Here is an 11,693-nt window from a genome sequence, read left to right on the forward strand (position 1 = left end):
AAATAATTGAGTGAAAGATTATTGACCCGGTTAAAATCGGTAATTTCAAATTGATGGCCTCAAATAAATGAGAACCCTCCTATTTTAGGGAGCTTAGTGATATGGTATAAAGATACACATTAATACAGTATAGTGTCCCTAAAACAACTACAGTACTGTCAGACCAAGGCACCTTGGTGAAACAGCATGACGACGCCTGACGCCAATTGAAAAATGATGGACGAACGGAACTGTTGAGCAGATCGAAGCTGCAGCGCCGGCCAGCTCCCCTCCTCACCAAACCACAGAAAATTGTAGCTATTCCTCGACGACCACACAAAGGGCTTCCCTTTTGGATTGACGACGCAGGCATAAACATTCTCAATCTGGCCAACAACCAACCTAATGTCCTAATCACACCATCACTTCGAGCTATAAATTGGTACGCATTGGCCCATTTTCATACATCGCAGCAAAGCGGAAGTAATATCAGCCATCTCTCACTAGTGCTACCGCAAGCTCTGTCCATGGCTTCCAACGCGAGCATGTTGGTCATGATCATGGTGTGCGCGCTCCTCCTCGCCGGCAGCACGTGCCACGCCGCCCGCAACCTGGCTGACACGACGCCGGTGGCTTCCGCCCCGGCTGCTAGCGCCGTCCCTGGCTTGCCGGCCGTGCCGACCTTGCCTGCCGCACCCACGGACACGGTCACCCTGATGCCACCCATGTCGTCGGTCACCCTGCCCACCGTGCCGCAGGTGACGCTGCCGCCCATGCCTGCCATCGTCGTGCCCAAGGCGGTGTTGCCGCCCATGCCCAAGGTCACCCTCCCCACGGTGCCACAGGTGACGATGGCGCCGATGCCCGCCATTGTCGTGCCCAAGGTGACCCTGCCGCCGTTGCCCTTCGTCCCGAGTGTGAATGTGCCCATGCCGTTCGCGGCCCCGGCCCCGTCAGCGTAGGCGCGCCCACGCGGCGGTGCTCTCGCCATGTCCAGGACACGACGCACATTTTCTTTCATGCAAGCTCGGTGTTTCATATGCGACGTATCAGCAATTCTTGCCTTTTTTTAAGACTCCGTAGTATATGTACTGGTAGTGCTTGACTATTGAGGGTTTTGTCGCACTGTATGTATTTCTTGATCTTCTTATAAATACACATTACTATTTACGGTATGCTATCTTTATCTTTTATATAACTCTAAAGAGTGATAGTAAACTTGTCTCTTTCCTCTCAGCTTTTCCAAAACAGAAGAGAGGTTATTTAGCTCTTTTTGAGCCTGCAACTAGGAGTTTGTTTATGGAAATTGATTAGAATCAGCCGGCTGATTACAGCGCGGCGTAAACCTCCTCGGACGCGTGACACGTGTCCCGATGGGGACCGGCACACCGCTTTTTCACCCGTTCTTATCCACACGCGGGGCGTCTCATCCACTCGTCATTGACCGAGCAGCTCTCGGGTGGCCCAAAGCTCGGTGTTGCAAGGAAGCTTTTCACCGGATGCTTCACCGGTGGCGGCCGGAGCACCCCGTCGTTTGTGGTAGACGCATGCACACGATGGTGATACGGTGGAGCGGTCGTCGGCAGCTCCTGGTGCTGCGATGTAGCGCTTGCGCGACAATCTAGAGAGCTCGATTATGCAACGATGCGTTACCGGCTGCGTCAAGAGCTGCGATACAGCGTCCGTAGCTACAATGAAGCTTCACCGGTGCTACAATGAAGCTTCGCCGGACGTCATCGATGCTGCGTTGGAGCTTCGTCGGCCAACGCCGGTGCGGCATGAAAGCTGCGATGGAGCTTCGTCAGACGCGTCGGTGCTGCGTTAGAGCTTCGCTGGTGTTGTATTGGAGCTTCGTCGGATCCGGCGGTGCCGCATTGAAGCTAAACTCGTGTTGCATTGCAGCTACGTCGGGGCCATCGGAGTTGCATTGGAGCGTCAACCGTGCTATATTGGAGCTTCGCCCAGGCAACCGAAGCATCGTCGGTGCTCTAATGGAGCATGCCATCGTTGTATCTCTTGCCATGCTGCCGGGAACGGGGATGCTAGAGACGCTGCGGGATAAAATATCAGCATGTTGGGATGGAAGCGAAGACATGTTCCATGCGCGGTCATGTCATCAGGGATCGAACGGATCAAATTGCGTTCTACGTGAGAAAATCAACGGTAGGCTAGGCGGCTGATCTTTCGTTAAGATCAGCCGGTTGATTTGTAGCACCGCCCTTTGTTTATTTATTACCCTGCACCAAAAGAAATAGCGGATTACAAAAAAATAATTAAGAAATGCAATTGCACCACAAATAAGTGCAACTATATATAGACAATAAAAAACTGCAAGTTGTACAATGTAGTGCAATTACAACCAAAAACAAAATAACACAAAATAGTGCAAATTGCTAAGCGAGTGTAATTGCAAAAAAATGCAATTGCACAAAATAAAAGTACAAATACATAAAATGTGTAGTTGCACAAAAATATAAATAAGATTGCACCATACAAAAGTGTAACTGCACAAAGAATAATATGAACAAATTATTTTAATTGCACATAAAATTTAGAGTTGCACTAAAAAACTGTAAATGCATAATTTATTTCCATACCAAGAAGAGAAAAACAACGACAAAAGAAAGAAAAATATAAGTACAAAAATAAATAAATAAAACCCATTTGAAAACAAAAATAAACACAAACATATTTTTCTTTTTTGTAGGGAAACAAACATTCTTTTCTAGTACTTCCTTTGTTCCAATTAGTTGACGTTTTCCGTTTGTCCTAAGTCAAACTTCTAAATTTTCACCAATTATAAAGAAAAATATGCTAATATTTAGAAACATATTTCGTGAAAAATCCAATGAAACTAATTCAATGTTGTAGATTTTAATTTATTTTTACTTAAACTTAGTGAAATTAAAAAATGACTAAATATAAAAATAAATACTTGAAACAAGTTGCCACGAAAGTAGTAGCATACAATTAACAGTTTAGCTTCATGGTAAAGGCTTAGTCACCAAAATAGCAAATGGCGATTCCATAGGCCACTAATGTGTTTCTTAACCAATGGGTCTGCACGAAGGGCATTTCTAATTTGGCACCACAAGCGTCCGTTAATGTGCATTTTGCTAAGAGACGCCTGAAGCGCTGGAGTCACGGGCCGGCCAATATTTGATCTTGTCCGATATGTAAACCTGCCTCTTTTTCCATCTCTTCTTACTTCTTCTCTCTGTCTTCTTTTCTTCCTTTTCCCTTTTTTGTTTTTTGTTTCTGTTTATTCTTTATTATTTTTTTATTATTTCTTCATGGTTCGAAGATTTTGTTTCAAATATATGAACTTTTTTTATTTTTCAATGAACTGTTTTGAAAATCATGAACATTTTTACTAAATCAATGAACTTTTTTTCAAACACTATGAACATTTTTTCAATTTCGATGGACTTTTTCCAGGTTTGATGGAAGTTTTATCTTACTATCAATTGGATGAACTAATTTTGTTATTAAATGAATTTTTTAATATTTATGAACATTTATCTAATTTGATAAACATTTCTAAATTTGATGAACATTTTTCAAATATGATGAATTTTCCCAAATCTGATGAACTCTTTTCAAGAATGATGTATTTTTTTCCTTCAAAATTTTAAACTTTTTCAAAATCAATGTACTACTTTTCAAACTCGATGAACCTTTTTTATAAAAGTAGATGAACTCTTTGCCAAAGTCAATGAACTTTTTTCAAAAGTGATGAACTATTTTTCAAACTCGATGAACTTTTTCTGTCAAATTCGATGAATTTTTTGCCCAAATCAATGAATTTTTTTCAAAAGCAACGAACATTGTTCGAAAAGGTAAATTGATTTAAACTCGTTCAGAATGTTTTCCAAAATCTTTGAACTTTTTTATGTTTTGTGAACTTCTCTTCAAAAGTGATGAACTATTTCTCAAAATCGATGAAGATTTTTAATTCATGATTTCTTAAAAATATGTACTCCCTCCGTTCTTAAATATAAGTTTTTTTAGAGGTTTCACTAGATGACTACATACGGATGTATATAGACATATTTTAAAATAAAGATCCACTCATTTTGCTCTGTGTGTAATCACCTAATAAAATCTTTAAAAGAGTTATATTTAGGAACGGAGGGAGCAAGTGATAAATAAATAGCACGGGCATATTTGTTCTAACTATTTGGCTGAAATAAAATCAGAAGTGTGCAATGGCTGTATCGGTTAACTAAGCTCGAATAGGATGTGACGGTGCGAGTTCTATTCATGAAGGTTGCACTTTTTGCGTTTTCTAGCGAATTTTGTTTGCTCCGCACAGACTTCATGGGCCGGCCCAACAATCCGCTACAGCAGGCACCAGCTACCTGTTCGGGCGCTTAAGGCGCCGAACAGGAGCTCCCTGCACGAAGGGGCAGATTATAGATGTAGAGGCCTGATAGGTATGCATGCATTTAAACCTGAGAATAGTTCATACTTGAACCATAGTTGAACCATACTCGTTCATTTATCTTTCAAAATCATACTTAATCCATATCCATTTAATGTCATTTTTAGCTCAACCAAAACCGAACCCATTATTTTTTTCACCCAAACCAATTTAAACCCAATACATAATCGTGAGTTTAAACCCAGTACATAACTATGGGTTTATTTTAATGTACATATGATTACATAAATTGACATGTTAAGAAGCAAATGAGATAGAAAATGCATAAATGCATCTACAACAGTTTAAAGACAAAGTTATCCTTGAGATACAGTCAGCCACACAACAAGAGGCAAAAAGAACATGTCCATGGCTGAAAAGCTCACTAACAAGTGTATTAAAATCAAATTGCTTAGCGAAAGCACAAGCAAACACTTCCGATTTTCATGTGGTGTTTCCCCATAATACATAATTACATAGTGCATTACAACATGTACGCGGATCAAAGATACTCGTTCTCGGTCGTTGTTGATTATTGCATATAACCAATGCCTAGAAACCGGTTTAGAACCATAGTTTAAAATCGTTAATAACCAAACCGTTTAAACCCATAACCAACTATTCCCAAGCTATTTTTTCCACATACCCAAACCAAAACCAATCTAAAAAAGTCTCAGCCAAATAAAACCTAAACGAATCAAACCCAAAGTAAGAACGGAACCGTTACACCCGGTTTTTTAATAACCATTCTCAGGTTTCCATGCATTTCCGATTGTTTTTTCTCAAACACAAAACAAGTAATCCTAAATACAAAACAACCACCTGTATTTTAGCAAATTTGTTTCTTCATTCCTCATTTTTTTAAATAAAAAAACAAAAGAGTGCAAACCCAAAGGTAGAAAAATTGAGTGAGTTTTGTGAAAGTTGAATATCTCTATGGTTTTTACATACCCCCTTGCTTATTCCTCCTGGGGTTTTCTCAAAATTATAAAGCAACTCAACTCTAAGTGCAAACCCATTAAAAACACAATACAACTTAAATATAAGTGCAAATCTGACAACAAGAAAATTGACTACCTTTTAATCAAAATCATTCGCGTGGGTTTTAGAAAACTTTCTTGCTTATTCCTCTCAAGTCCCGACGAAGTTGTCCATCGATAATGGATGTGACAAGGAATATTTTGAAACTCCAAGTCTTCCTAAAGAAATTGAGTAGGTAAGTGTTGGTTTGTGCATGCGTGGTTGGCTTGCTTTTGTGATGTTTGTCGCGCCATTGTTGAGTGTGAGTGTAGTTTACTAAAGTTTACTACTATTTACGACATGTGCATATTCATTTTTGAGTGCCGCATGTGATGATGGCGCCGATGCGAGCCATTGTTGTGCCCAAGGTGACGCTGCCGCCGTCATCCCGAGTGTGAATGTGCCCATGCTGTTCGCGGTGGTGCCCCCGTCAGGGTAGAGGCTGAAGCGGCCACGCGCCGGTGCTTTCGACATATGCACGATAGGGCGCTACTCATGTGAGGGTGGCACCAGGTCACTCCGTGGACACGACGCACATTTTCTTACATGCAAGCTCGGTTCCTTATATGCGAAGTTCTTTTTTTGCTAGTGGACTGTTGAGGGTTTTGTCCCACTGTATGTATTTTCTAAATGCACATAACTATTTGCAGTATGTTATCTTTTCTTTTATATAACTCTAGTGAGTGATGATAAAAGAAGCACAAATTTACAAAATATTTTGGTCACACAAAAAAATTAAAGTTGTACTGAAAATATGCAGATGCACACTTTATTTCCATAGCCCGTAGAAAAAAACAACTACAAAAGAAAGAAAAATATAGGTTCCAAAAATAAATAAATAAACCCATTCGAAAGCAAAAAATAAACACAAAAATTTATTTACTTTTTTGGTAGGGGAAACAAATATTCTTTACTAATACTTCCTCATTCCAAATAATTTTATGTTCTCGGTGTGCCCTAGGTCAATTTTTTTAAATTTTAAACAATTATATAGAAAAATATGCTAATATTTATAAATGTATATCATGAAAAATCTAATTAAACTAGAACTTGATATATTTCTATATAATCTTAGTGAAACTAAAAAAATGACTTGGGATAGAAATAATACTTCAAACAAGTAGCAATGGAAGTAGTAGCTAACAAATAATAGTGTAGCTTGATGGTAAAGTCTTATTTCATCTCCCATGCTATAGATCGTAAGTGCGGGTTTTGACTTGGGATATATATAACACATCTTAAAATGTCAAAATTCCAAACAATAATTCCCGTGTACATCCAGACATTCTATGTTCGTACACAAAATTTCACAAAGAAATAACTTTTTGGCATGTAAAAAAGATAAAAAATGGCTCCTAAATAGTTACAATCAAGCATGAAAAATTGTCTTTTTTATATAAGCTACAAAAAATGTCCTTTTTCACCGAAACTTTGTGCATGAACACAGAATGTCCAGATGTAAATGTGAACCTTTTCCACTGTTTTTTTAACTTTATAAAAATATGTATTAGAGAATAGATGAATCTGCGCCGATGAGCCAAAGGAAATTTCCCCAACTATAGACAATAACGGAGTTGCAAGTTGCACAAAGTAGTGCAATTACACCAGAAAAGACATTTACACAATATAGTGCAAATTGCATAAGAGAGTGTAATCACAAAAAATGTAATTGCACAAAATAAAAGTACAATTACACAAAAGGTGAAGTTACGCAAAAATATAAATAAGATTGAACCATGCAAGAGTGTAACTGCACAAAGAAGCACAAATGCACAAAATATTTTAATTGCACAAAATAATTAGAGTTTTACCCAAAATTTACAAATGCACAATTTAATTCCATACCCGGTAGAAAAAAAAGAAGTACAATAGAGAGAAAACTATAGGTTCCAAAAAAAATTAAACCCATTTGAAAAAAAGAAACAAAGATTATTTACTTTTTTGGTAGAGAAAACAAACATTCTTTACTAGTATTTCCTCTATTCGAATTAGTTGATGTTATCAGTTTATCCTAAGTAACAACTTTTACATTTTAATCGATTATACATAAAATATGGTAATATTTAAAAATGTATTTCATGAAAAATCTAATTGAACTAATTTGAAGTTGTAGATTTTAATGGAACTAATTTATTTGTGTTCTACTACTTCCACTCCAATTTATTTGAATTATTATTTTTATCCTATGTCATTTCTTAGAGTCACTAAGTTTACACAAAAATAGTTCCACTAGATTTTTTATGGACAGGATACGGGAGCCGGTCATCCAATCGTGTCCCTTGAATAGGCATGAAACTTGGAGAAGAGAGGTGGGCCAGACATGCCTAAGGACAAAGCACATGGACTATGAGGAAATGTGGTCCAACTACGGTGGCCCAAGCAGACCTCTGCATGATGTACGAACTCCCGCAAAGCACTGATACGTCTCCAACGTATCTATAATTTTTGATTGTTTCATGTTATTGTATTATCAATCTTGAACGATTTATACGCTATTTTGTATTATTTTTAGGAACTAACCTATTAACCCAATGCCAAGTGTTAGTTATTGCTTTCTGCGCTTTTTTGACTCTCACGGAACCAGTACCAAATGGAGTCCAAACGCTACAAAACTTTTTGATGATTTTGGATGGACCAAAATAAGACCTGGAAGCTTTGGAGGAAGACTAGACGACACACGAGGAGACGACAAGGGAACATAGAACGCCTAGGGGGTAGGCGCACCATCTTGCTTTGTGGGCCCCTCATAGCTCGTGTGACCTAATTCCACCCTTTTAAATTCTCATATGTCGGGAAACCAATAGAAAGCCACCCTAGACATTTTTTTTCCACCGCCGCAAGCTTCTATTCCGACGAGAGGCCATCTGGAGACTTTTTTTGGTGCCCGGTCGGAGGGGAATCGATCATGGAGGCCATCTACATCAACCTTGCTGCCTCCATGATGTTGTCTGAGTAGTTCACCATAAATCTACGGGGTCCTTAGCTAGTACCTAGATGGCTTCTCGTCTCTATTTGATCTTCAATACAAAGTTCATCGTGTTCTATTCGATATAGTCTTCTTTGTTGTGTGTTTGTTGGGATCCGATGAATTGTGGGTTTATGATTAGATTATTCATGAATATTAATTTAGTCTTCTCTAAATTCTTTTGTGCATGAGTATTAAATCTTTGTATTTCTCTCCGATCTATCGATTTGGTTTGGGCAACTACATTGATTTATCTTCAGTGGGAGTGGTTCGTTGTGATGGGTTCAATCTTGTGATGCTCAATCCTAGTGACAGAAAGGGACATGACACATATTCGTAATGATGTCATTAAGGACAAAATGATGGGGTTTATGCATATTTCTTGACTTTACTTTGTCTACATCATGTCATCTTGTTCCAAACATTACTCTGTTTCATACTTAATACTCTAGATGGATGTCGTATAGAGGTCAATAAGTGGAGTAATAATAGTAGATGCAGGAAGGAGTCGTTCTACTTTCTTATGGATGTGATGCTTATATCATGATCATTCCCTTGAATAAGATGTAATAACCATGCGTTATTCTGTCAGTTGCCCAAGAGTAATTTGTTTATCCATCATATGCTATTTTCAAGAGAGAAGCCTCTAGCGAAAACTATGGCCCCAGGGTCTATTCAAATTATATTACAAAAACTACAAAAAATATTGATGTCATTTATTTTCTGTTATTTAATTTTATATTTATATTGTCTATCTATCAATGTTTAATCCTTGCAAGTAACAAGTTCAAGGGGCTTGACAACCCTCTTGCCCGTGTTGGGTTCAAACGTTTGATTATGTGTGTGTAGGTGTTGGCGATGAGGGTTTGCATGATTCTCCTATTGGTTCAATAACCTTGGTTCTTACCGAAAGAAATACTTATTTGTACTATGCTGCATCTTCTCTCCTCTTCGGAAAAAATTCCAACACAGATTACAAATAGCAAGCATTCCCTGTCCCTAAAATTACTTCCGGTTGTGGGGGAACCAAGCATGTGGGCTGGACCACGAAGGTTTAAGAGTCTCCATTGCAAGGCAAAACTTGATAAAAGTGGTCCGGACACCATGGTCGGGACATATACGAAAGCTTTGAGGGTCCGATTTGGAGATGCCCCTTACTCACCAAAGTGGAAGTTGGCGGTTTCAAAGGCCAATAATGTTTTTCTTAGAGACTCAAAGCCCAATCTGTTTGCACGAAGTTTCAGATGTAGAATTATAGGCCCAATAAGTTTGCACATTTTTGCAGTTATTTTTCTCAAAACACAAAAGAACGAAAATATAAGTGAAAAACATCCACCTCAATTTTGGCAAATCCGCTTGCTCATTCCTCATTTTCTTTATCAAAAACACAAAACAACTTGAATAAATGCAAACCCAAAGGTAGGAAAATTGACTGAATTTTGTGAAAGTTAAATATCTCTAGGGTTTTTGCAAGCCCCCTTGCTTATTCGTCATGGGGTTTTCTCAAAATTATAAAAGCAACTCAACTTTAAGTACAAATCTACTAAAACCACAAAACAACTTAAATATAAAGTTCAAATCTGACGACAGGAAAATTAACTACCTTTTATCCGAAATCATTCACGTGGGTTTTAACAAACCTTCTTAGCTTGTTCCTCCTGATCCTGGACAAGTTATCCTCCTCGACGATGGATGCGAGAACGAATTTTCTTAACTACAAGTCTTCCTAAAGAAAACAAGTGGGCCATGGTTGGTTTGTGCATGACGAGTCGACCATGGGTGTTGCTCCATGGTATCATTGCTTTATGGAGTTTAGCTTCATTTGTATCCATTTTACCTGGTTTTCCGTGATAAACTAAAAAAATTAATCGATAGAACGGGTGAAATAATTACCTCGTGTGTGGAAAAACAAACATAGAAAACAGAGTGAAAAACGGAGGGTTTGACCGTATAGTCCAAGCAGGTATGATACGATCGATCAGTGACATGCAACCAAACGAAGGGTTTGACCATATAGTCCAAGTCAGGTGCACTTTTGCGAGAAGTGTGACTGAGCCAGTTGAGAAATGATGGCACGAATAATCAAGACAGTTCAGCAAATCGAATCTGCAGCGCCGGCCAGCTCTTCATCTAAACCCAGAAAATCCTAGCTACCGCCTACATACCTCGACCATGCAGAGCGCATCCCTTTTTGGATTGACAACGCACGCACGCACAGACTCTCAATCCGGCCAACAACCGACCTAATCACACGATCACTTTGTACTGTATAAGTTTCCAGCCATTGACACATGTTCATACATCGCAGCAGCGCAGAAGCAAACATCTTGCAGTCACCTGCTAGGCTGCTACACACGAGCGAGAAACCCATCTCTCAACAGTAACTTCGCTAGTTCTAGCTATATGGCTTCCACCGCGAGCATGCTGGCCGTGGTCATGGCGTGCGCGATCCTCCTCGCCGGCAGAACGTGCAACGCCGCCCGCAACCTGGCCGACACGACGTCCGCGGCCGCCGCTCCGGCTGCAAGCACCGTCCCTGGCCTGCCGGCCATGCCAACCTTGCCCGGCGTGCCCACGGACACGGTGACCCTGATGCCGCCCATGCCGTCGGTCACCCTTCCCACCGTGCCGCAGGTGACGCTGCCGCCCATGCCGGCCATCGTCGTGCCCACGGCGGTCCTGCCGCCCATGCCCAAGGTCACCCTCCCCACCGTGCCGCAGGTGACGATGGCGCCGATGCCCGCGATTGTCGTGCCCAAGGTGACGCTGCCGCCGTTGCCGTTCGTCCCGAGTGTGAATGTGCCCATGCCGTTCGCGGCGCCGCCCCCTTCAGCGTAGAGGCTGAGGAGGCCACGCCCGGTGCTCTCGCCATATGAACGATAGGGCGCTATTCATGTGAGGGTCGACACGACGCACATTTTCTTACATGCAAACTCGGTTCTTTATATGCGATGTATCAGCAACTATTTCCATTTTTTTAAGACTCAGCAGTATGTACTGGTAGTGTTTGACTGTTGAGGTCTTTTTTTTGCTAGTGGACTGTTGAGGGTTTTGTCCCACTGTATGTATTTCTTGGTCTTCCAAAATACACAGTACTATTTGCGGTATGTTATCTTTGTCTTGTATATAACTCTAATGAGTGATGATAAAAGAAGCACAAATGCACAAAATATTCTAGTCACACAAAAAAAATTAGAGTTGTACCCAAAATCTGCAGATGCACAATTTATTTCCATACCCCGTAGACAAAAACAATAACAAAAGAAAGAAAAATATAGGTTCCAAAAATAAATAAATAAACCCATT

The 11,693-nt window shown here is 40.0% G+C and overlaps 2 protein-coding genes across 2 annotated transcripts; both read left to right on the plus strand.

Annotated features, from left to right (window-relative positions):
* The first annotated feature begins 470 nt into the window (after positions 1–470).
* Positions 471–1,154, plus strand: LOC123398641 (protein PELPK1-like). The gene has a single exon (XM_045093093.1). The coding sequence runs from the start codon at positions 507–509 to the stop codon at positions 939–941; it is 435 nt and encodes a 144-aa protein (XP_044949028.1). The 5' UTR covers positions 471–506; the 3' UTR covers positions 942–1,154.
* A 9,559-nt stretch (positions 1,155–10,713) lies between these two features.
* Positions 10,714–11,225, plus strand: LOC123452536 (protein PELPK1-like). The gene has a single exon (XM_045129197.1). The coding sequence runs from the start codon at positions 10,791–10,793 to the stop codon at positions 11,223–11,225; it is 435 nt and encodes a 144-aa protein (XP_044985132.1). The 5' UTR covers positions 10,714–10,790.
* The last annotated feature ends 468 nt before the right edge of the window (positions 11,226–11,693 follow it).

This window comes from Hordeum vulgare, chromosome 5H, assembly GCF_904849725.1.
Source record: "Hordeum vulgare subsp. vulgare chromosome 5H, MorexV3_pseudomolecules_assembly, whole genome shotgun sequence".
NCBI classification, from domain to species: domain Eukaryota; kingdom Viridiplantae; phylum Streptophyta; class Magnoliopsida; order Poales; family Poaceae; genus Hordeum; species Hordeum vulgare.